This window comes from Thermobia domestica, chromosome 18 (assembly GCF_964235325.1).
Source record: "Thermobia domestica chromosome 18, izTheDome1.hap1.1, whole genome shotgun sequence".
NCBI classification, from domain to species: Eukaryota; Metazoa; Arthropoda; class Insecta; order Zygentoma; family Lepismatidae; genus Thermobia; species Thermobia domestica.
In genome coordinates, this window is record NC_137471.1 from 64,942,618 (window position 1) to 64,969,312 (window position 26,695).

The 26,695-nt window shown below is 38.2% G+C and overlaps 1 protein-coding gene across 2 annotated transcripts in view; it reads left to right on the forward strand.

Moving 5' to 3' along the window:
* Window positions 1-1,170: 1,170 nt before the first annotated feature.
* The window catches only part of LOC145674765 (uncharacterized), a 35,073-nt gene continuing 9,548 nt past the window's right edge, over window positions 1,171-26,695 (forward strand). The window contains exons 1-6 of one of the 2 annotated variants that reach the window (XM_081744955.1): window positions 1,171-1,368; window positions 8,332-8,441; window positions 11,796-11,892; window positions 13,974-14,235; window positions 17,808-17,929; window positions 24,729-25,571. In XM_081744955.1, coding sequence (XP_081601081.1) covers window positions 8,368-8,441; window positions 11,796-11,892; window positions 13,974-14,235; window positions 17,808-17,929; window positions 24,729-25,571 — 1,398 coding nt within the window. In that variant the 5' untranslated portion in view covers window positions 1,171-1,368; window positions 8,332-8,367. The remainder of the gene's footprint in view (window positions 1,369-8,331; window positions 8,442-11,795; window positions 11,893-13,973; window positions 14,236-17,807; window positions 17,930-24,728; window positions 25,572-26,695) is intronic. The other variant, XM_081744954.1, reaches the window with a different exon arrangement.

The window sequence follows — 26,695 nt, forward strand, 5'->3', positions numbered from 1 at the left end:
ATAGTTTTATATGAGGTAAGGATGTGAAGAAGACAAGAAGTGAAGCTGTTTTGTCTCGAAAATATGTCGTGAAAGTGAGATTTAGCCTCAAAAAATGTATATATTTCTTTTGAAGGATCTCTGTCTCGTTTCGACGTTTGTTATAAAATTTCTCTCTCATCTCGTGAGAAACGCTAAGGTCGCGCCTCCATTGCCTACGAATGGAATTATGAATGAGAATTGCGAATTCAACTGTTTATACTAGATCCAAAAACCTGTGAAAGCGAATTACATCAATGTATATCTTTTAAAAAATATAATTCAAGCTTCAAAATTCGTATTTTAAGCTTTTGGAAAGTGGTAACAACACACCATCACTTATTAGCGTACTCAAGTGGAAAGAAGTAACTTCCATTTTCTGCCATACTGCGCTACTGGCAGAATAAATACAAATTTTCTGCCGAAGAAGGAATTCATGTTCCATTTGGAGGGGTTTAATGATACCATTGACCATACAAATACTATGAACAAGTATACATAAAGAAATACAAAATCTCGTTCGTATTATACAAACTATAATGTTTATTTGATACACGTAGTTGTAATTTTTCCTACACTTAAGTTCTATAGGCATTTCCCGCACTGAAAATTGCATGAGTTCGACTCCAGACGTCGCTCAATTTGCATGAGTTCTGACGAACAATCCCAACATGATGGAATCATTCGCATTCACAACTTTTCGTCGGTCTTCGCAATTTCGCAGTTCGGATCTATTGGAGAAACTCCAAATCATTTACAGCTGTTTGGATGCAATTGAGGCGCGCATAAGTATGACAGTATTAACTTTCCTCAGTTTGCAGAAAAATAATGAACTGTTCTACAATATACTGGGTAACTCTTTATCAACACTTTAGTGTCGAAAATATGGGACTTACAATTAGGTGCCTGAGTAAACGACTAAGATAATATCACCTTGCAATATTACTACACATCTCACATTCAATAATCACACGAGTATGCTAAATTTTGGATCACCTTATATAATTAATTCAATACAGTGATGGAACAATATTTAATTTATAAAATTTGTATAATTACAAAATATTATTATGTTGACCGAACTTCATTATGTCAGTGCATATTGTGATTAACTGACGACAAAATTTACTATAAATGCATAAGAAGGTGAGTGATGGTGCTCAGAGGAGAAAGTTGAGAATATTTACAGGGAAATCTATGCAGAGAGAAAAAGAAACGAGCTAGATACGTTAACGATAACAATAAATAAAATATCTAATCTGTACAATGAATAATTTTCAAATAAGAAAAATTTGATCGTATTCTTCTTAAACAAATGTGTATATATTTCACAAAGGAGATACTTCAGAGGTAAACATTGTGAATATAAAAAGAAAGTATTTTGTTTTACATAAGCATAAGGTATAACGTCATTTACTGACTATTATTCCCACTAAAACAAATTAGATTATAGTATAAGAGTACCAATTATTCAATTCAAATAGGTTATAACTCAAATCCGAAATTCCTTAAAATGTAAGCTTACAGTAAACCTTTATTAGTTCAAGCTATAAAATTGCTAGAAAGATGATCTTTTAATGTTGTTCTGCAAACATAGAATCGGAGATAAAGCATGAAGGTCTGGAAAATAATTCGAAGTAGGAAGTTAACAAAATCATGGATTTACGAAAAGCATTCAGAAAGTAAATTCGAAAGTATTCCAAAGTGGCACGAGTGGTGAAAGCGGGATGCCTTGCCCAGAAGTAGAAGCGAGAGCGCAATGCGTGCAATCACTGTTGAAAGAACTGTGGTACGATAAGCATGGCTGCACACATCCAAAGTGTAGAGTACACACGGTAATCAGGTTTCTCCACGCTAAGAAGAAGTCTGCGTCATAGTCCAGGAACTTTAGTCAAAAAATGGGCGTTTCTTCGGAAAAATTAGAAGCCAAGGTTTTTCTTCACTAAAACGTTCATTAGCTCATTCTAAATGACATATCAAAAGTCCCCGACTTTCTGCTGTACGCTTCCCCTTTTTTCGGGGGGTGGAAGTCGGGGAGAAAACGCAATTTAAAATACTATCAAATTCAGCTTATTCGCACGCTGGCTTGTGTATAGCCCGCTACCCCAGTTCTCTGTCACCGGAACTGGAAGAGTCACTACTACTACTACTACTACTACTACTTATATCGAGAACAGAACCCAACCAACCCCTACGGAGCTTCTAACCCTTTCCTACTACTACTACTACTACTACTATTGCTACTAACTACTACTACTACTATTGCTATTAACTACTACCACTACTGCTACTACTACTACTACCGCTACTACTACTACTACTACTTATACTAAAGCTTCCTTACCGCAAGATTTACATCTTAAATCTTTATAACATGCGATTCCGATTCATTATGAACTAGTATGAGTCGTTAGAATCACTATGATTCATTAAAAATCACTGGGGGGAGCGGGCTATACTCAATCCCGCACGCTAACCCAAATATTCCGAATAAAAGAACAGACTTTACCGGGAACGCTTAGCACATTTACTCGTAAATGTTTCACAGGAAGTCCCAAAGAATATCGAGTCGGGTTTCGGAAATATGACGTCATCAAAATGGCCGACACCAGAATTTGTATTGTTGTGTGGGAATGGTTATAACTTTCCGCAGAATAGTGGTAAAACCGTCGTTTTTGTTTCAGATTGGAGATAACTAATTATCAAATGTACGGAATGAAACGTGTTGTCTGCATTGTTAATTTCTTTCGAGATACAATAACAAAAAACTAGTTTTTGAGTACCTGATTTTAAGTGTAAATGCAAATAACTCAGTAATCATAAAATATTTCAAAATATATCTTCAAATAAAGGTTGTAGAACATTATAAAGCCTTTCCAACGGTACCTGTACCTGCATATTTTTGTAACTAAAACCAACTAAAAGAGAGAGGTCCAACTGCACAATTATGGGACCAGTATTTAGACATGGTGTTAATCCTCAAAGAGTTTATTAGGGCAGAGAGGATGGGTGACTGGAAGGCATATTTGTCTGCAGTGAAGAGGATGATTTCGTATTTCCACGCCGCAGGACATTTTTTGTACGTTAAAAGTGCCAACTTGTTTGTACAAGACATTGTAATGTTGGAGAACATAATGGATGGAGACATCTATAGACAATTTACTGCAGACTTTTTCACTATTAAGCGATCAGACAAATTTTTTAGTGGAACTCCAACAGATATGGCAATAGAACAGTGACTCATGAAGTCTTCAAAGATACGAGGAGGCTTCGTGCATGGAAGAAGTACAAAAGAGAATGTTTTAACTAAGTTTGTTGTTGGTTTGTTAAGTGCGAGCAACATTTCTGAAGAAAACTTTTGTGGGATTTCGTTTGCAAGTGAAGAACAGAATGTAGATGCACGAGAATCTCTAATCAAACGGGACCAAGAAGATGTAAGGAAAGCATCAGAGTGGTTCAGTGCCCACAACCCTTTCCCAACTGTACAAGTGATCATGTCTATAGCAACAGGGGTTACAGGTAATGTGGAGAAGATAAACAGCTACGATGTACTGAACATTGGAGCAACCATGATGGAAAGAAAAGTTGGTGACAATTTTCATGACAAAATATTCTCGTACTGATAGGGTTCTTTCTCGTCAAACAGTGAACAGTCACCTTACGGTACATGATGTTACTGTGCCTGTCCATCTACTGCTGTTATTTCAACGATTCAGCGTAATCAAAAGATCAGATGGTGACCTTCGAGCATGTTTAAATTTCGAACTGGCTCCTTACCCAATGGCTCTTTTTGATGCAACTGGAATAAGAAAAACAAAGAAATCATCCTTATTCAATATCTTCAACCCGACCAATGTTCATCCTGATCTCGGAAACGCAAACTACGTCGTTGATGGAGGGTTCCTTCTTCATCGAGTGGTGTGGCGTCAAAACGATTCTTTCATGGATATTTGTGATAAATATGTGGCATATGTGGAAAAACACTTCGGTCAAAATACTGTCATCGTATTTGATGGATATGGTAATCCTCAGAGAAATGTAAAAGGTATGGAGCAACTTCGACGGTGCTCGAAAGCAGCATCAACAACAATTATATTTGATAGAAACATGGTTGCGACTACGAGCCAAGAAAACCTTCTCGCCAATGCAAACAACAAAAGTAGGTTTATTTTTTTGCTCACTGATAAATTCAAGGCTGCCAATATTGATGTCAAACAAGCAGAGAATGATGCTGATGTCCTCATTGTAGAAACCGCACTCACGATATCAAAAATTAATTCTAATTCTACAGTTATTGTTGGTGAGGATATTGATTTGTTAGTAATCATGACAGCTCGAACTCCGCCGAATTTAGAAATTTTTTCTTGAAGCCAGGAAAAGGAAAGACAGAGCCGAAGAGTTACCCATCAAGGAGTTTAGAAGGTGTATGCAAAAATCACATTTTATTTCTACATGCTTTTTCAGGCTGTGATGGAACATCTGCCATTTTCAGAAGGGGAAATCAGCTTGTTTGAAATTATTACAAAAACGTCAAGATTTAAAACATGTCGTAGAAATTTTTAATCGAAGTAATGTTTCCCATGCAGAAATAACTGAAAATGGCATACAGTTTTTTTTGGGGGGGGGGTTATACGGTGCATCTGCAAATGACATTTCACTAAATGATTACTGCTATCATTATTTCACCAAATCAGCGAAGAGAAATAAGTATGTCGATTTAAAAGCCCTACCACCGACTTCAGCTGCAGCACAACAACATTTGTTTCGGGTTTATGACCACTTACAAACATGGTTCGGAAACCAACTAAATCCTGAGGAGTGGGGTTGGGTTATGAAAGACAATTTGTTAGTACCAATTCGATGAACGCAGCCACCTGCTCCGCCGTCCCTTTTAAGAATGATTTTCTGTTCATGATTTAAAGGATGCGGCAATGTGTATGAATGTCGAAAGCTAGGTCTGTTCTGCTCTCTTGCTTGTGCAAATTGTCACGGACAATCCTGTTTGAATGTCACTCCAACGGAAGGAATCTCTGAACGTGAAATATTCATGGATGCCGTAGAAATATAGGTAACAAACCATGTCGACCTGCTATAATTAAAATTACTATTTATCAATCAGCAAAGCAACTCAATAAGTAAACCATTTCGGGTAAGTTGAATAGTTTACATTTCTTATTCATTATCACACTGAATTTTACATTTCTTATTCTACAAACGATAAGAATCTATCGCAGAACGTTGTAAATCCTCATTTTTGTATCTGTGTCTGGGGTGTGTGTGACTTAAGGATTCTAATGCGATATTGAATCTTATATCCAATTTTTTCAAAATTAAGAAAAAAAAAGTAGGCTTATATTGTCTTTACAAGAGTCGGTCTATTAAATAAAACAACATACCTTCCTTACATTTCAAAATACAAAAAAAAAAAAAAAAAAAAAAAAACAGGTACAGGTACCGTTGGAAAGGCTTTATAATGCTCTACAATCATTGTTTGAAGATATATTTTGAAATATTTTATGATTACTGAGTTATTTGCATTTATACTTAAAACCAGGTACTCAAAAACTAGTTTTTTGTTATTGTATCTCGAAAGAAATTAACAATGCAGACAACACGTTTCATTCCGTACATTTGATAATTAGTTATCTCCAATCTGAAACAAAAACGACGGTTTTACCACTATTCTGCGGAAAGTTATAACCATTCTTACAAAACACTACAAATTCTGGTGTCGGTCATTTTGATGGCGTCATATTTCCGAAACCCGACTCGATATTCTTTGGGACTTCCTGTGAAACATTTACGAGTAAATGTGCTAAGCGTTCCCGGTAAAGTTTGTTCTTTTATTCGGAATATTTAGGTTAGCGTGCGAATAAGCTGAATTTGATAGTATTTTAAATTGCGTTTTCCTCCCCCACTTCCACCCCCCGAAAAAAGGGGAAGCGTACAGCAGAAAGTGGGGGACTTTTAAAATGTTATTTAGAATGACCTAACGAACGCTTTTGTGAAGAAAAACCTTGGCTTCTAATTTTTCCGAAGAAAAATGCTAAAGTTCCTGGACTATCAGAGATCCACCGGCACACACTGGACGAAATACACAATCTAGCTGTGCAAAAGTCCAAAATAAAGTTGTTTGGAATTACACCAATTGTGCCCATAAGGAGTCACAGATGACAAGAAAAACAGTAGAAAAATGTTACGCTTTGTAGGAAAATGGGTTTGCACGTATAAAAGGGTTGTGATAAAGTAGCAGGTATTACTAATACTAGGTTCGTACAAAAAAAGTACATGATATTGCATTTTAATGGAAAATAATAGATATCCACCTCGAAATATGTTCATGTGTAATACATAAATGTTCTTGTATGGAATAATAGTGACATTAGCTGCAGCAAACTGCAATTTTATGATGTGTTTAATCATTTCGGATACGACGCCTATATCCCGGAGAAAGCTGTTTCATACGCGTATTTGGAATGAATAAAGAATCCTAACTACCAAAGATGCTGCAGTTGCAACATATGTCTAGAGCACACTGAGACCGGAGAAGACAAATACAGATAAAAACGAGTATATTCAGTAACAAATAAACAATTTTAATAGCAAAGTATATAAAAAATGGCAAAAATCGAATCGTGTACTTCGGTAGATATAGGTGGATATCTTTATTATTTTCCATTAAAATGCAACATCACAATCTTCTTTGTACGGACAGCAACTTCCGATGTTGTACGTATGCTACTTGTGGTACAGTAAACTCATTTTCAGTCAATTTGTATTTCAATCACAGTACATCCCTGCAGCAGCAAATGCAGCAGTTCTCGATTCCTAACAGTCGAGCAAACGTTGAGCACGATGGGTTAAATTTGACCCTCTAAATCTGACCACTATTAGTAATAGCTGCTACTTTATCGCAACCCGTCTTTTATACGTGCAAATCCATTTCCCTACAAAGCGTAATATTTTTCTACTGTTTTTCTTGCCATCTGTAACTCTTTACGTGTACAATGGGTGCAATTCAATTTTGGACTTTTGCACAGCTAGATTGTCCATTTCGTCCAGTGTGCGCCAGTTGTGTCAAGTGTATGGACCGGATCTCACAAGGTGCAGAGAACTCCGTAGTAGCCGACCGTCCATGGTTACGCCTGAATTGGTGGAAAGAGCACTGCAAGCAATTCTGAAGAACTGGCGGTTCACAATATCCAAATTTTCATATCAGTTCCCGCAGATCTCCCTCCCTAGCTGCATGAGATCGTTACGTAGCGACTACCGTTCCAAAACAACTGATAGAGGAACATAAGATGCACGTAGCATCCGCTTCGACCTTCCTGCTACATTGTCACCAAAAAGGTGACCATTTCCTTGATCACATTGTCACCGAGGACGAAACATTGATATCCTATGTGACCTCAACCACCCCCTACAGCGCTTTGCGACTTCCACCTCTTCTCCCACCTGAAGCGATTTCTGGCTGGACAACGTTTAGACAGTGCAGCTGAGTTGTAGACGATTGATTGTGACATCCTGGTTTCAGTTCTAGGGAGCAGAATTATTTGACACATGTATACAAAAACTGGTGCCGCATTGCGACAAATGCCTGTATGTAGTACAATGATGGTGCATCTGTTAAGAAGTAGATTATGTACCATTAACTCCACACTAGTAAAATCATTTTCTTTTTCTTTTGACATTCGTATCTCATTTTACAGTCCATTAGAATTTATTTTCTAGATGTGCCTTGTATAATTGTCAGCACAAACTTAAAGCATTAAAATCAAAGTACTACAAAATATGAATATATTTTGAACAATAATCAATTAATCTGTTTACCTATGTGTGAAAATCACAGTGTAGGAAGAAATGGAACATAATAGCCCACGAAGTCTTACCAAATAGCCAATTTCAAATTCAAGTCTGGAATATAATAGTTCAAATTTTTAATGTTTTTCATTTATGGTTTCAATTTCATATGGTAACTGTTTAGAGCATCTTAATAAACCGAATTTTCACGATTTTAAAACATAAATAGTTTTGCATTTAGATATCTTTAGGGAAGATTATGTATATTACTTCAAGTAGTATCGTAAATAATTGATTTACGGTTTTTACCCTAACCCTAATAAATTTTATTTTTTAAAAATGACATTTTTCAATCAATACAAGTTATTTGCACATTATGTTCTTCATATTTTGAAAGAACTTATAATTATATATTTTTTGTATAAATTCTCATTTCATTATCTGATATAATTATCATTTCTAGCTAGTTTATATTATTAATTTTAAAATGCTTTTATAACTCCTATACTTTAGTTTCTAGGAGCCCACAATTGTATTTACGTTCTAATTATGGAGGTGATAGATACTTATCAATTGCCACAAATTGGCACTTGGGATTTGCAACAAGCTCAGTCGGATATTCAGTAAGTATCCTGGCATCAACTCAACTATTAATAAATATAAATATAAGGATGGGTTGATAAGTTCTCAGCCTCACCAAGAAAACCAGTAGATAGGAAGCGAAGCTTGGGGTTTTTATTCAACATATCCCCCTTATAGTGCAATGCACTTTTCACATCGCTGCTGCAGTGTTTGCAGGCCGGACAAATAGAAGTCGGATTAATGCTCTGCAAACCAGGCCTCTGTTTGAGAAATGACGTCATCGGCGCCATTGAAATGCGTTCCCTTTAAAAACATTTTGAAATTTAGGAAAGAGATTAAAGTCTGACAGAGCCAAATCAGGCGAATAAGGTGGATGTTCCTGTATTTGAAACTGTAGGTCCTCTAATTTTTGCAATGTTAGACATGCCTTGTGTGAGTACGCATTGTCCTGGAGGAAGATTACCACTTTTCACAGTTTTCCATGTCTCTTCTCCTTTAGTACTGCTTTCAGTTTGTCCAGAAGAGATGTATAATAAGTTTCATCGCTGGTTTCTCCCGATTTCAGATATTCCAGCAATAGAATTCCTTCTCAATCCCAGAAGACCGTAGCAACAGCCTTAGCAGAGGAGCGCAGTGTCCTAGCCTTCTTCGGACGTGGAGAACCGCCGTGGTGCCATTCCGTCGATTGCTGTTTCGTCGTGGGATCGTAGAAATATAACCAGGTTTTGTCCACTGTTACCAGCTTGCAAAAAATTGACCTTATCCGCTTGAAATTGGGACAGAGCTGCTTTACTTGCCCCCACCCGTTCATGCTTCTGATCTGCGTTCAAAAGTTTCGGAATCCATTTTGCCGCGACCTTCCTCATACCCAAATCTTCATGGATAACTTTCCACACCCGTTCATGACTAATGCCCAATCCTCTCTCCTCTATCTGTTTGAGCGGGATTCGGTGATTGTCGAGAATCATCCGGTGAATGGCGTCAATAATCTCGGGAGAAGTCACTGAAATTGGTCTACCACGCCTTGGATCATCGTTCAGACCAAACTGCCCACGTTTGAAGTTCGCTGTCCATTTCTTCACAGTGGCATACGACGGTGCCTTGTACCTCAATGTCGTGACAAGGTCGTTGTGGATCTCCTTCGGCGAGAATCTCTTTAGAAAGAGGAACTTGATGAATGCACGGTGTTCAAATTTACTAATTTCTGGTACGAGGTTTGACATCCTCACTTTGGACCTGAAAAAAAAAATATTTTAGTCAAACCAAATTTTGCACAGTAGCTTCACAAATTATAAGCCTCATAAACGTATATAACTTTTATATCTAGCTTTGTTTGAACCTGGGTAGCCTGAGAACTTATCAACCTACCCTCGTATAGTCCTTACGTAAGAAAATTAGTTAAAACATAACGTATGGAATGTCATAATAGGCATACGAAAATATCTATGAATTTAATGGATGCACCTGAAGTTTAAAAAAAGTCAAATGTCTGGGTTAGCAACGGTCAGGGAGCGACCTCAGTGGTGGGCTGTTGCTGGTGATGTTTCAAAGCAAACTTGTACTATGTGATGAGCAGTAGAATGGCAGTGTGCAGTAAACTGATAGTGTAAAATGGAAGATTTATCTGATTTCCAAAGAGGACAAATTGTTGGCGCTCAGTTATGTAATGCGAGTATGACGAAAATAGTAAGTGTTTTGCGTGGTGAGGGAAAGCGTCGAAGGCGAGAATGGCCAACAAAACTCACAGAAAAGCTACATCGGCGAAGAGGAACAATGGTCGGAATCAAATTCTCAGTGACAGGTCCCGCCGAGCAATAAAGCGGATTACCACTCAGGGGAAACTCCTAATAAGAAATCAAAACTCTAACACGATGCCACGGGTGCTGCGAACATGTAACATAAACCACTGATGACTGATAACATGGAAGCAAATGCAAAAATGATTGTAAACATAGTATGACCCGATGAGTTTACGTTCGCTTTATTTTCGACAACAGGCAGTGAGGACGCTTCAGAAAAGTTCATGCTCCTAACTGTCCCCTCCCTACCGTGAAATATGGTGAGTGCATTGTGATGCTGTGGGTCGCAATTTGCTTATTCTCTGGGAATTCTGTGATTACTCACAGGAGACATTATTGCGAATGATTATATGGTCATTTTGGGTCATCGTATGCATGCTATGTTTCATATGTTTCGGTCAATGACGCAACTTTCCAAGATGCATATGCATCAATTCACAATCTCTGTAACCTGCGGGGGGGGAGGGGGAAAGAAGAAGCAAAATGCTAACTACATGAACTAACTAGGTGCCGAAGGCAAGAATATCTTCATGCCCATGGGTCAACTTGACTATTCAAAATGAGTATAATCTTTACATTATTATTATTATTATTATTATTATTATTAAAATAGGTTCAAGATCCAGAAAAATATAAATAGTAATTCTCATGGTAACAGAAGAATATTTCCATCACACAAGGAAAGACATTTCTTTATAACCCGCGGACACGCAAGAATGTTGATTTGTTATTATTGTTTAAAATGTTTTGACTTAAATGCTATTGATCAGGAATATTCATAAAAGTTATGAATTAACTGTCTTTTGTTACGTGATCTGATAATAGAATTTATGCCAAATAATAACCCTTTTTTGTTTTTCTATTTACTTTTTTTTTTTTTAGGGGGCATGGTGGTTCAGTGATAGTGCTACCTCGTGTGTGGGGTCCCTGTTTCAATTCCCGATCAAATAAGTTTGTGATGGACGACATTGTGTCCACGGATTTTCTCGAGGTACTCCCGTTTTCTCCCAATTATTCTCATTCCAATGATCCTTCCACAATCATTCGTCTTCCTTAGCATAATCATGGGACCTTAAACTGAAATATTTATTTAATTTCATTTTTTTAAAATTGAAATTTCGTTTCGGGTTCCTGTTTGTGGATTCGTTGATAATTCTGGAGTATGTTTAGTACAAGGGGTCCAGAAGCACGTAAAACACACAAAATTTACAAGAGAAATGAATGATGCAAGTACTTAGACGTAACATAACGTAACCAAATCTAACCTAACCTAACATAAACTAACCTAAGCTAACCTGGACTAACCTAAACTAACCTCATATTTGTAGAAATAAGCTAAATTCTATCATTTTTTGCAAAATTATGCGGTACCCCTACACTAATATAACATAAACTAAACTAAACCTAACCTAACCTAAACAAACCTAACCTACCCTAAACTAACCGAATATGAACAGAAATTACCAAAATTGTATCATTTTTTAGAGAAAAGAGCTGGACCCCTTCTGCTAAACATAGGCCATAATTCTGTTAGTAAGTAATATCTTATGTAGATCCATTTGTATTCGTACGCTAAAATTCTTTATTAATTTGCAGGAGGGTTGTGGCAATTCAGCAAGCTGTAAATTTAATTCCTGTGGCTGTTGTACCTAAGGATGAATGTTGTACACTCACAGAAGATGCTGAATTAGACGTAAGTAATGTGTACTTCAACAGAAAGTATTTGTACATCTATCCTTATGTACTTACGTTGGAAGTTAAATATACCATTAGTATCTCGTAGATTTTTCACGGTGGTAATAGTATTGCCCACGAAACAATATTTGGGGCTTTCTCGTCTCGAAAATGTGGCCTTACACTGCAGTCTCGTCTCGAAAGTTACATATGCGTTTCTTTTGAAAGACTTCTCGCTCTCGACACGAAAATCCAGTCTCGTCTCGTCTCATGGGTAACACGACCGTGATAGGTACTCTATGAAAATTGCTTTTTAAAAATCTGTATATAGTGCCTTCCAGTGGCGTATTTAGGGGGGTGGCTTGCGGGCTTAAGACCCCCGAAATCTCACTTACTATAGTAAAGTATATGAAATATCTTGCAGAATTTTCAAAATTTGAGGCAAAGCCCCCCTCGAAAGTTAGCAAAGCCCCCCCCTGAAACAAAATCGTAAATACGCCACTGGTGCCTTCTCTGTAAAATGAATCAAGTCCACTTTTGGTCATTTTAAACATATTTCATCTTTAAAATCTTTACCCTAAGCTCCAATCAGAGCTTAAAAGATAAATGTTCAGATATTGTCAACAACTCTTATTATGTAAAAAAAATAAATAAATAAATAAAAAATAAAAAAAGTATTAACTTTTCCATGCACTTAATTGTATTGTATAAACTATGTTTCTATAGTCACAACTTCGGTAATTGTACTTGATATACATACAAGAAACTTATTTGTAGGATGTCCGTTGATTAATAAATTAATATAAATACAATAAACGTGATATATTTTTGAAGTCATATATTTCTTCCCTTTTTAAAGTAAAAAGTAAAAACATAGCTAACGCCCTAGCCGCAATGGAATAACCCTTCTCATCAGATCAGCAAAGTCAGTACCGGGTCTGGTAACGGGAATGATGGGTGACTATCTGTACTCACCAGGTGCTGTTGGCATTTCGTGGTTCACCCAGCATCATGAGGGGGCGACTACTCGAAAGACAGAAGTAATGAACTCCGGTCTAAAAAACTAGCAAAAACGGTGAGGGGAGCTGATGTGATGATCACCCTAAAGACGTACGCACTAGGGATGGCCACAAGTTCTGGTCCCGGCGGAATCGGTTCCTCCGGTTTTCAGAACCGGTTTCGTAATCGGTTCCAGACCTGGATCCGAAAACCCGGTTCCAGAGCTGGATCTTAGGAACCGGTTCCAGCCTGGATCCAAAAACACGGTTCCAGAACCGGATCTTAGGAACCGATTCCAGACCTGGATCCAAAAGCCCTCAAAGACCCGTAAAGGAGGCACAAAGTTCACCTTCGAAACACTGTAAAGAGGACCACGCGCTTGTGCCCTCCCGCCCAGACCCGCTTGTGCTCCCCAGAAAAAAAAAATGGTCTCCCAATGGGTGTTTAGCCAAATGAGTTTGTCTGTTTAGCCAATGAGTTTGCCAGTTACCCAGTTTGTTTAGCCAAATAAGACAAGCGGCCGCCGCCTGAGCGCCTGCCTGTCGCTCCCACCATTTCATCTAGAACACTGTTCACAGCTTGCCAGCAGCTCGGGTTTAGCGTAGAGATGGCCACAAAGTTCCGGTTCCGGCGGAACCGGTTCAGTTCAGGTTTTCAGAACCGGTTCCAGACCTGGCTCCGAAAACCGGTTCCTGAACCGGATCTTCTAGGACCGGATCCGTTCAAAGCCGAAAAGCGGTTCCACCAGGAACAGGTTCTGGCCATCCCCAATACGTATCACAAGCCTACTGCTAGACACTGTCCTTCTAACGAGTGTTCGCCAAGAGTGCAGTTTTGGGAGTTTTAAAAGTAAAAATATGCAAAGAGAAACGATAATACATCTCACACGTGTGCATTATAAATGACGAAAAATTTCAAAATTTCATTTAAATAATAACCACCAAATTTGCATCTGAAAGTTTTATCTCGAATCTTGAATTCTGAAACCTGAGAAATCTTAAAACATAAGAGCCAATTCTATGTAAAATTTAGTTAACGGATTAACAAGAATATAGAGAATGCTGTATGTACATTAACAAAACTTCTATTTATGTCTTATAGCTCCAGTATCTTTTTCAAGAACACGAACAACTTTGCTATCTTGAACAACAAGAACAATGGTTTAAAGCAAGATTCAATGAAATGGTTCAAATTGTAAACCAGAAACTCCATTATCTGCGAGAAGGAGCCAACTATTTGGATCCATATATGAAGTATAAGGTGGATGAATTTGTTAACAAAATAATAGGAATGTGGGGAGCAGGATATTTTGAAATCAAAAGAAAGTTTGCGAACGTTCAACTATTAAGTCATACCATGCCAGGTAAAACATTGATTTGTTATTTTATGTTAATGAATCGACGATTTTTGTTCATGTTAACTTTTTAGTGTATTCTGACTAAATGAGATCTGTTTTGCTAAACCCCGTTATTTCTAATATTATCTGAAAATGCTTTGTTGTCGTTAAAATGAGCTCTGAAGTACCTGCTGTCTATGGCTGAACCCATTAGATCCAGGTGAAACATGGCGTCAAAGTGGACCTGTTATGCAAAATTTCATTAAAAGTCCGTAGTCGACTCTTTCTTACCAAGCATTTTAATTCTAACTGGGCCTCCGACTAATCATTGGATATTATAAGTTAGTCATTTTTAATGAATTTCTGTCAAGACTAGATCCTCCTTAGATTAACATGCTGATCATGAGTATCGTTAGGAAAATGCTTACATGGAACATCCGCAAAATATTGCACGCCGATTTCAATGAAATTTTGCAGGTAGATACTATACATAAAATAAAGTGACAGATAGTTTTCGTTTCTGCGAAAAAAAAAAAAAACGGTTTGAAGGGGCCTAAGCCTCTTCCGAAGTATTTTCAAAAAATCTCGAGTCCAAAAGAACCCAAAAATTTGCAGAAAAAAGGCATATGCATATTTGATATGTTTTTCGAGTTGAGTATGGCTTTGCATTCTCGTGTTGCACCAGGGCGCGCTTTCGGTTTACCAAAACATATATACCGCTAGTGCAGACTGCATCCATTCAACATATATTGGCGTAGTGCAGCCTGCATCCATTCAACTTAACTGTTCGGTATAATTCGTCATTCGTTGTAGGGTCATGACTGGTACGAACTCGAAGTGAATTACCCGATCGTAGTTCTACCACACACAGACCACGAGTTTATCGCAGAAATTGCAGCAGGTCTTCCACACATCCACCTTTCTCCGACCCTGAGCTTGAATCAACTCATGTGGCACAATGCGGCAGATCCTAATAGTTTACCCGAGTTCATGAAGATGAAATACTACAGTGTACTGGGATAAGCCGTGTTGGTTTGCTGCTGCTGTGCTGGTGGATGGATTTTCCTTAATAATGTGTCGTATGACCTCAGAATTTGTTACCCTGGAGTGGCCGGACATTGGCAGTTACTCGACATTTTTACAACCTGCAAGGAATTTCTGGAACCAACGAGTTACTGTGCTGTAATTTTCGCATGGCAAATGTTTCGAGCTGCTAGAACAGCAATATGCCCAAGTTCGAATTCATACAGTAACAACCCATGTATTAAACGTTGTTGAGTACCCATGGTCACTGCCAGTAAAAACTGACTGAAAATACTGACAGACTAGCGACCTCCACGTTAAAGAGCCCGCTTACCAGTGGCGGATCCAAGGAGGGCGATCGGGGCAATGTTCCCCAGAAGAGGGAACTTTCTTATTTTATATATATATAAATAAAACCCATTCAGGAGTTTGGAGCTCTTAAAATTAACTCCAAGTAGCAGTATTACAACTCACCGCCCCCCCCCTTCCCAGAAGTCCGTCCTGGATCCGCCCCTGTCGCTTACCTATGTAGATCTTGGGCCAGTTTGATCTTGTACTTAGGGTCTATCACAAGGCATACACGTGCCTGCTGTTTAGGTTGGAAATACTGTAAGACATATAACTCATACTTGTATTATGAAATCCGTACTTTTGTAGTGGCTGAGTAAGTACAGCTGCGTCAAAGTGGAACATTCACCTCTATCAACTATTCAAATGGATACGTAACCGAGTAGTGTCAATGCAATAAGTACAGCAAAAATACAAATGTGACATAGTCGTTTTCACAAAGAGTCAGAATCACAGCAAAATGTATACTTTGGTAATCGTAGTTCTTGATTGAGATGATGTTCAATACAAGAACACCCCTTTAAGTCCAAAAATTAGTAAGGACTATCTTGTGTTCTTCAGCGGATGAAAGATGCAGTACGGAGAAAATAGTCGCAGTTGTATTCAGTTGCTGATTGGTTGATCGACTGCGAAAACGTTGTTACTTATTCATCGCTTCTCGTGCAAGCTGTTTTGCACAAAATAGTAAATTACTTGGCTGGGTAAATTATCTTTCTTGAACTCAAATGTGTTGCTCCGAGGTTTCTGTTTTTTCAGAACGCAGAATCACCATTAGTAATACAAGTGGCAGGTCTTGAGGGTGTAAATCACATCGGTAAAAATTATCATTTTATCGCTGCAAGTTAAGTGTATTATACTCGGATCAAAATTAAAACCGAATTGACAATTTTGAACTACATGGAAATTTGTGGTGAGGGGGCCAATCACAAATGTCGTGGCGGTAGTTACATATGGATTTCTGTTTCTTTTTTTTTTTTTTTAAAAAAAAAGTGCCGTCTTTTAACGCAAGTCCAGAATTTCGTTAACCGAATTGAAAGGAGCACAGAGAGATGCCTCAGCGAAATACTCATTACACGATACCAGGACAACACATACCTCTCCGGACATCAGCTTGTTTCTTATTTTGATCCGAGTACAATACACATTTTAAGTTTTTTTCTTACTCTGTAGAAATTAAGTAATTCTTTACCGATAGGGTTACCACCGTTTGGTAAAGCTAAACCAGGGCATACTTATCGAACATGCGCAGACTAAGGTTTCCAACTTTGAAAAATGAAATTTCCGTCATCCGCTCATAATCCTCAAAACAGGTAAACAATACTTGAATTTTAAACCTCGTAAAATATAGTTGAACTCATAAAAATACCAGTCAGTTGGCAAGCCTAATGTAGTTTGCGGTTCTTCATATCTAAATTTGTACACGGAACAATTCACCTATTTTAAAATTTAGCGTCAGTTTTTTTGGCACTTACTTGAACAGAAGTTAATGAACAATTGAGCCGGTCAAAGAATCATATAATTGGTGTTGATCTCACTGCTATCAACCCGAAATATTTTATAGAACCATATTAATATCTCGATAGTCATAGGTGAGTCGAAATTTACCTAAGAATTCCTATAGCATATTTTAGAAGTATTTATAAATGTCTTAGGCATAATTCGAGGCACAGAAAATTTCCTTAAAATTCGGGATGTTCCGTCTAATTCGGGATAGGTGGCAACCCTATTTACCAATGGAGCTCCTTCGTAGCTAAGCGGTTAACGTACGCGCCTTTGGCATGGGAGACCCGAGTTCGATTCCTGGCGGGAGCTCATGTGGTTCGGATTCCACGTCTCATATAGCCTAGCTGCTGAACTTGACGTTAAACTCAAAATCAACTCAACTCAACCTATTTATCAATGTGTCTTCCCTCAAAAGCCGCCACTGAAAAATTTTGGAAAGCGGTAGAGATGTTGGGAGAAGTGTGTGAGTGCTCAAAGTGTCTCCTTGAAGAGAGTTCAAGTGTCATTGTCTTAGACACACTACAACTTGTATATTTTATAGCTGTTACTTTTCGTACTGACCTCGTATATGTTAGTTTGTCCTTATTTAATTATTTTAACGAAGAAGACAGACTGTTTAACGGTTAAGATTTTTGAATGTCAATAATTTACATATTGTATGTTTTATCCTAATCATGAATACGAATGATTATATTATTTCTTTTTGAACATATTTTTGCTTTCAGAACGGTCGTTATCTTCTTTTGTGGAAAATGTAAGGTTGGACTGTGAAATGTTACAATTTTACAGAACGCAATGTTTTATGCATGTTAGTTGTGTAAATGCATCAATGAACTTAGAGACACAGGTAGGAGCAATCAGTAGAACGAAATAGTGGCCATGTTTTTAAAAAAGAATTGCACACTTTCAGAAAATAGAATTTGCGACTTTATTTATTTTATCTAAAGTAGTATAAGGGGTCGTCCACATATTACGTACCGGTAACGCGGCAAAGGGGGAAGGGGTTCAGCCTTGCGTTACGAAGCGTGACAAAGAGGGAAGAGGGGGTTTAGGTCTTCGTTACGTAACGCGTTTTTTCTGTAATTTTTATTTTTATTCTCAAATTTATATGCAATCTTTTAAACAAATAATTTTATTCGGTTCTTTTCTTTTTTATAAATAAACTAGTAGAATACCCGTTCTTTGCACGGGGAGAATACATTTCATTTTGGACATAAAGGACTCCAAAACTGTCACCAATCAACTTAGGGATCCTAAAAACTATGAATTTGACACTAATATCGGTTATTTTCAATTACACTGCTCCACAAAACTTAAGCAACTCGAACAAAGTGGCAGAAAATAAAATGACACGATCACTGCAACAAACAGACGGTTCAGATGTATAATGCAACACAAGTAAAGACGAACAATACAGTTAGGATGTACAGAGTGACCAAAAAGTTTAGCACAATACCTCAACAGGTGAAGCTGGATTGTGCGAGGGCATGGGCAGTCAAGATGACGTGTGACCACCACGAACAGCTATACAGGCACGACATCTGGCTTCCATGCTGCAAATCAGTGCTGATCAAGTCTTGCGGCAGATGGCGCCACTCCTCGATAAGAGCTGTTTGCAGGTCAGGGAGAGTACATGTTGGTGGACTGCGCTGCGCTATTCGCCGCCCAAAAGCATCCCACACATGCTCGATGGGATCCGAGTCTGGCGAATATGCAGGTCATGCAATACGCGTAATGTCTTCGCTCTCCAGATACTCGGACACAAGATGTGCACGGTGTAGCCGGGCATTGTCATCCATGAATAGGAAGTCTGGACCAAATGCTCCGCGGAAATTGCGCACATGTGTATTGAGAGTTTCATTCCGGTACCATTGTGCTGTCAAAGTGTCATGTTGCACAATATGGACGTCCGTAATCCCATCCAGCATAATTCCACCCCACACCATAATGGAACCACCGCATAGGACGGGCGTTCAGCAATGAAGTTTGGATGATAGCGTGTTCCTGGCTCTCTCCATACTAAAGTTCGACGAGAATCTGACGACAGGCTGAATGTCGACTCATAGGAGAACATGACATGCGTCCACTGGTGTTCCCCCCATGCAATATGTTCCTGACACCCTGTGTAACGCGCACGTTTGTGCTAAAGTTTCAATGGCACACACAGCACAAGCCTTTTTACATACAGTCCTGAACTATTGAACCGCCGACGAACAGTTTCACGACTCACGCGTTGTCCTGTAGCCTGAAACAATCATTGGTCAGTTGAGAGCATGAAGCTTGACGGTTACGTTTGGCAGAAATTGTGAGAAATCGATCCTCGACTTCGGATGGCCTCCTTCATGACGCCTACTGACCACCTCCATTTTGGAAGCGACTCCACAGCCTCGACACAACACTTTTGTTCACGTTGAATTCCTGCGCTACTTCCACTTGCGATCGGCCCAATTCCAACCGTCCAGTTATTCGCCCGCGGTCAGTCACTCAAATATCGTCTACCAGCCATTGCAAGGTGTGTACCCTACACAAGAACCACTAACTCAGTGCTTGGAGTTTCGGACACTACTGGGCTATCGTATACGTCCCATGGCATAAGTTGTTCACCGCGCTTGCAACGGTGCTGCTTATGCGATAGAGTGGGTGCTCGCCTTGCCTGTATGCCTGCGTGTATGTGCATGCCACTAACCAGTGTTGAATGGGCCCCACACGTCAGTTATACCACGTTCTCTCGGGTTGCTTAAGTTCTGTGGAGCAGTGTATTTCTACATGCCACCTTCCACTTAGGAGTACTAATGGGGGCTGAATTTAAATTTAAACAGCATCGAAAGTGCCACTCTTCATCTCCGCGACCCCAAAAGCTATGGATTTGCCCCTAACATCGGTCATTTTTGATCAATTTTATACATCTCCCCCTCCCCCAAGTTGCGAGGCTAAATTTTAATTTAAACGACATCAAAAGTTTTACTCTTCATTTCCACCATCCCGAAAACTATGGACTCAACACTAATATTGGTCATTTTCGAATATTTTTATATGTCACCCCTCCCCTTCCTCCAGGTTGCGGGGCTGACTTTGGATTTAAACGGCATCGGAAGTGTCACTGTTTATCTCAGCGACCCCGAAAACTATGGATTTGACGACTAGCATCTGTAATTTTCGATCATCTCCAAGTCGCACCATCAGAGTAAAATAACAAAAACCACCCCAAGCCGAACTTCATCTATGTTAAAAGTTAGATCGAGATCGATCGGGTGGTTAAGAGTCATTAAGTTACAAACGCAGTCACTTTCATTTTTATATACATGTAGATAAATAAATATTTCCATTGTTTTGGAAAATTGCGAACTATAGCCTATATAAATTGAATCGTACAGAAGGGATTCGAAGACGCACTAGACAGCATTACTGGTAACGAACCCTGCGTATATTACAATACAGTAAAACTCCGTTTTGTGGCTATCGCAGCATTGGATTTACGGAACAAGCTTTTCTGGAGTTAGTTATTGTAACCACTGCTTGAAAATGCCCTAGGTGTACCCACTCATATCACTATTTTTAAGAATATTATCTAAAACCTTTGATTTGAATCATTGTCACTCCTCTCTTCTAAGGGGTTTCGCATGTGAAACAGAAGAAATTCTTTTTCGTGAAATAATAATTTCCGCAATGAAATGATCCACGATTTGCAGATCAAAGTAGGAAATTAAAAACCTAATTCGTCTCGTACTGTTTTTTTTTTTTTTTTTTTTTTTTGAAATTTTTGGATTGAATATTTCTGAATATTTTGAGTTTATTCGCATTCTCGCACTGATTTAGGACAGGAAGAATTTCTAAAGGGGTAAACTAAAATCCAAAGTCCAAAGAAGAGGCTGGAAAGCTTGTGTCCCAACGAGATTTCCCTGCTCCTTCACGTGTGCATCCAATTCGAATCTGTGGTCGACGAGGAAGAGAACTTTGCATCGTCGATACTGGCAAAGTTCAAATGCACGAAACATCCTCGATCCCTGAAAGAGAGTTCGATGTCAGTTCTTTAGCTCTTGTTTCATCTGCATCGTCTGGCAGTATTTCCTCCTTGACATCATCGGTGACTTAAAAGGATGGGTGCGATCTCCTTGGGAAAGCGACAGTATGCAGTTTTGAAGAATTAGGATTGCTTAATTAAGCAACCTTATTGGGTTAAAATATTATTACGGTTCTACCATTTTCTAATACATACTTTGATTTATTCGCGAAAAACACTACAATATTTTCAGAATACAAGCATTTTGTAATAAAAAGTTCTACCATTTAAAGTAGTTTTTTCTTATTGTAATAGCCCCCAAAATAAGCAAAATTAACGAAAAAACAAAAATCATAAAGCGTTACGTAACGAAGGAGAGAGGGGTTTGACCTTGCCTTACGAAGTGTGACAAGGGGGAGGGAGGGGGTAAAAAATTGGTCAAAAATAGCGTTACGTAATATGTGGACGGCCCTTAAAAGCAACCAAGGAAGTTCTGTCGCTTTTTTGCCCACCACTTTCGAACATCGATATGTCACCTAAGACGTATCTGGAAGATCAAAAATAGTCCCCATCAATATTGACGACCTTCTGCCCACGTTCTGGAGGGCCATGGATTCCATCACGGTAGAACTTGGTGCGCCGTGAAGCGAAGAAGGTAGGTATCAAGTGCATTTTGCATCTCTGCTAGGGATTTGTACTGGCGTCCTCTAAGGTGATTGTTCATGGAACAGATGATAATCGGACGATGCAATGTCCGGGGAGTATGGCAGATGCGATAATGTTTCCCATCCAAGTAGTAGAATGGTGTCCCGGGTCATCCTAGCCACGTGGGAATTAGCGTTGCCCTGTATTCTTTGCGATTGAGAAGTGCTGGCTCCAGAGTTTTGACTTTTATTGAACACGGCTCAACTGCTGACAGTATACAGTTGCATTGATGCTCTGACCAACTGGCAGCCGTTCCCGATACACGATGCCGCGAGCAGTTCACCAAACACGCAGGAGGACCTTTTCTGGTGCAGTGCTGGTTCCGGCTATTTTGGAACCAGTTCATAGGATGCTAACCAATGATGACGGCGCCGTGGAGCTACGTACAGGACCCACTTCTCATCACATGTCAACCCCTGTCCAGAAATGGCTCCTTAGACGAAACAGCAAAGAAATACATGTGTCTGTTCGCGTTACCTTCTGGTCCGGAGTCAAATCATGTGGGACCCATCGACACAATTTATAGTGCTTCGCAAGTTGATTGAGGTGCTGCCGAATGGTTTCTCCAACACACTGAATTGTAATCCCAGTTCCTCAGATGTCTGGCCACTGTTCGCCTCATGAACATTTGAGGTAAATTTTATTGATAAGGAATTATAAATTTGAAAATTAGAATGAGTAAAACAAAATGTTGCTAAATGGACAAGAAAGTTTTATTTTCGTTTTATTATTCTTATTTACTGCTCTTTTGACATGAAATTTGCCACAAACATTTCTTTGTCGATTATACACATACTAACATTATAAGAAATACCGGGCGAATTCGTTACCAAATTATATTCCTACAACAACATATTTATAGACATGCGACAATAATTTTGAACATGGGTGTATATGTGTTGGTCTTTCGGCACGTGGTGCGTGTTCGAGTGTTTCGTTACCGTCCTTAAACTTGTTAAACCACCGCTGCACTGTCGGTGGTCACGACACCCTCACCAAAGGCCTGATATATCTTCCGCCCCGCTGCAGCGGCGTTTGACCTGCTTGAACTCGAATAGCATACACGCTCTGTGGAGGTCCCATGTTCACACTGTCCTTACGCAAGTTCACGGTGTAACTGAACTGCCACAACAGGTAGTATGTTGGATATACTCACACCAACAACTGACCTTCGCCTTATCTCCTTTCTCGCATTCAACTCACGGCGTGACGGCCAATGGAACACATACCTCCACAAAAAGCGATAGAACTTTCTTGGTTACCTTTATACTTCCATCGTTCCTATCTTCTCGTATTCTCAATAGACCTAAGTGGCTGCAAACCACTTGATAATCACTTTTTTTTTTTTTTTTTTTTTTGCATATTTATTTGTTCTTATGGGGTTGATCTAAGAAGGAAACACATACATTTGACTAAAAATAACATTCCTTTATCAGCTCGACAATTAAAACATTTCTGGACTTCTTACGTTGCGCGCATTTTTTTTTAAAAAAAGATGAAAAAGTAATTCCAATTCAACTGCTCAAATAATATTGTATTGCATGATTATAAATTGGTTTTACGCGGAACATGACGAACCTTAAGTTTACCAACTCTGAAAAATAAAATTACCAGCATCCGCTTTACTCTTCAAAACAGATGAAGACTAAACTTTGAAATACATAGTTAAAGTTGAAAATACCGGCGAGTTGGCAACTCTAATGATCCTTGATATATTATTCTTCATAAGTTGGATATGTCCAATTAATATTTTCATGGGCTGGATATGTCCAATTAATATTTTCAAAAGTATAAAAGATACATAAAATAAATATCTCCAACCACCATTTGTAAAGAAGGTTTTTGGTTTCTTTCTCATATTAAACGTTTCAAGTATTAATCTTCACACGTTAAAACTTAAAAAAAAAAAAAAAAAAAAAAAAGTTGATTCACGCTGTAACTGTCCTACATGAATAATGTAGCTATAAAGTTTATAAGGTTTTCATAGTCCTTGTTTTAGCATTTTGAAGTTTTCCAACAGCTTCTTCTTTCTAAATATGTGATACTATTCTTTTTTTGGGTTGTATTAGATAATTGCTGACGATGTTTTAATTAATTGTATTGTTAATGAGATTATTTAGGTGAGTAAAAATATCAAATACCATATAGAAAATACTTTTAAAAAGCATCCATTTTACAAACTCGACCTTCAAACGATCTTCTTGAACCTCCGAATTTATTGTCATAGAGGAATAAATTATAAATAGTTAAAAAAAAAAAAAAAAAGCTTGGGCATCATGACGCCGCTAATGTAAATAACGCGCACAAATAGTCCGAGCTTTGTTCCCGTTCTATTCTATAAGGTAGGTTTCAACTTGGAGGAAAGGGAATACATGGTTCACATACGCCTTGCATAATTAAACAAATATGTGATGGCGCAGCCAATTGAAATCTAGCTGACACCCAGTCGAACAGGTATAACAGCTTTTTCAGGCTAGCCATCCCGAGTGAGGTTTCCCAAGATTTTCCTCATTCAATCAGGCAAATGCCGAGATGGTACCTAACATACAAGTTCCAGGCCGCTTCCTTCCTTCTTCCCCAATTCTCCGGGCAGTGTGATCGCCAAGGGATGTCATCCCTCATATGTCTGAGGGCTAACATGGGCATATATAACGAAAGCCCAGAAATCTAATTCCTAATATCTAGTTATTTTCCTCCTATAACAATTAAGTATGTTTTGTTGTCTAATTTTATTGTAAGTGAGCCTGTCCACCGTGGAAGTTTTTTTTTATTATTTATTTATTCTGTAAATAAAATGGAACATTGGTAGTTATAAGCAAAAACTAAACACAAGAAGTACCATTATCATTACGGATATATATGGAATTCATTTCTTAATTCAAAATATTTATAATATAGTATTTATAAGAATCCTGATATTTTTTTTTTTTTTTTTTTTCAGATAAACTCCTTACTTCCTCGCTTCTCCAATGGAGATTTTACCTTACAAAGAATCTTGTGTTACCGCATGAAAATACCTTTCCTACGAAACTTAGAATCACTTGTTGACAATTTTGTCAACACTGAAAATATATTTTACCACGTTCAACGCGCACGATCTGCGTACGTAGAAGAAAGTACTGGGATAATCGAACAACGTTTGCTCCCTAAAAATTTAGAATTAACTGTCGCTGGAGTAGACAAGACCTACATTGATTCTGAAGATCACCAGCTTGCAACTTTTAATTTGGTTATAAAATTGTTGATCGGTGAACTATTTGGATATGATACTAGTGACGAAAGTATTACGGTAAGTGCGACGAGCTATCCAACAGAACTCGAGGCAAACGAAAATTCTCAAATGGAAGACAAAGAACAAGATTCTTTTCAAGAAGTGACAAATATATCAATTGAAACTGTTCAGTATCAACAGGAATGTGTTCAACCTTATTACAGTTCGTTTCCGTCAACAAACGAACCTACTGTAATAGATCCGCTAGTGTATGTCATGGATGATAATGCCTTTCAAGGGAATAATGTCCAGACTCATTTTACTAGTGTACAAAATAGCTTTGCTGCTCCAAATTCTTACTATGCACCAACAACTTACGTTTCGTCTGAAACAACTCAACCTAGCAATACTTCGCACGATTTTGGTGAGATAAATGCTTCTGATTCTTTTAATTACGAGTTGTGTAATGATAGCACTGGAGGAAGTTCCAATAAATCATTCAAAAGTTCAGACGGATTGATTATCAAAAGAACACAAGGACGGAAACGTAGATCGAGGCAAGTGTTTATAAAGGTATTACAATTACAAAAGGATATGTTTAACATACACCTAATTTGTCAATAACTTATACATAAGTATCCTTGTAATTCAACTCAATATCTTTACTATACGTAGAAATATCACATTATTTAAAAAAAAAAGTACACAAAATTAAATCATAATCACACAATTATTAATCCCAAAACAAATAATGGGCAAGATGTTTTTCACCTAGTTATCTGTCTAGTACAAGTAATCGAGGTACTTTCACGATCCTTCTCTAAATAGAACGTTATTTATCAGTCATTTTCCCTTCTAAAGCTCCTGTCAACATTTTACTTAAATAAGGACTGTTTTGGTTTGGTTCTAAATGTCAGAAGTCATTATATAAAAAATGTGAACTGTATTCAAATAATGTTACACATTAGCTTCAATTTTTACACAAAAATTGGTTCAGTGCCACCACAAGTCCGCTATCATGGCCTTACACACCGCCATCGACACACACACACACTCTCTCCTTTCTTTTCAGTGTTACCAGATCTTATGTTCTAATGATAGCTAACTTAAACAAAAATTACTAAAATATATAAAACCCAATATGCCCCCGCCCTTGAAGTCTTCACTTCAACATATACTTACATATAATAATTACAATTTTCGATTCATTATTGTTCAAAAGGCAAGATCGAGACTTTTACAATAGACCTCTTACATTCTCCTTGCGCAGTGCGTACAGTTACTACACGTACCAATCCATCTGTTCCCATATGAACCTTTATGATCCTACCTAGTTTCCATTGCTGCGGTGGCAAATGATCATCCTTCAGCAAAACCATGCTACCAACCTTTAAATTTTCTTTTTGTAACAACCATTTAGGCCTCTGTTGTAACCTTGACAAATATTCCAATCGCCACCGTTTCCAGAATGTTTGAACCAAACTTTGAACAAGTTTCCACCTAGATATCAAACTTATCCTACCTACTGTACAATCTTCACTGGGCACAACTAATAATGCCTGCCCAACCAAAAAATGACCTGGTGTCAATACATGCAAATCATTGGGGTCACTAGATAATGGAGTCAAAGGCCTAGAGTTTAAACATGCTTCAATTTGAGTTAACACTGTATACAACTCCTCGAATGTTAACTATAC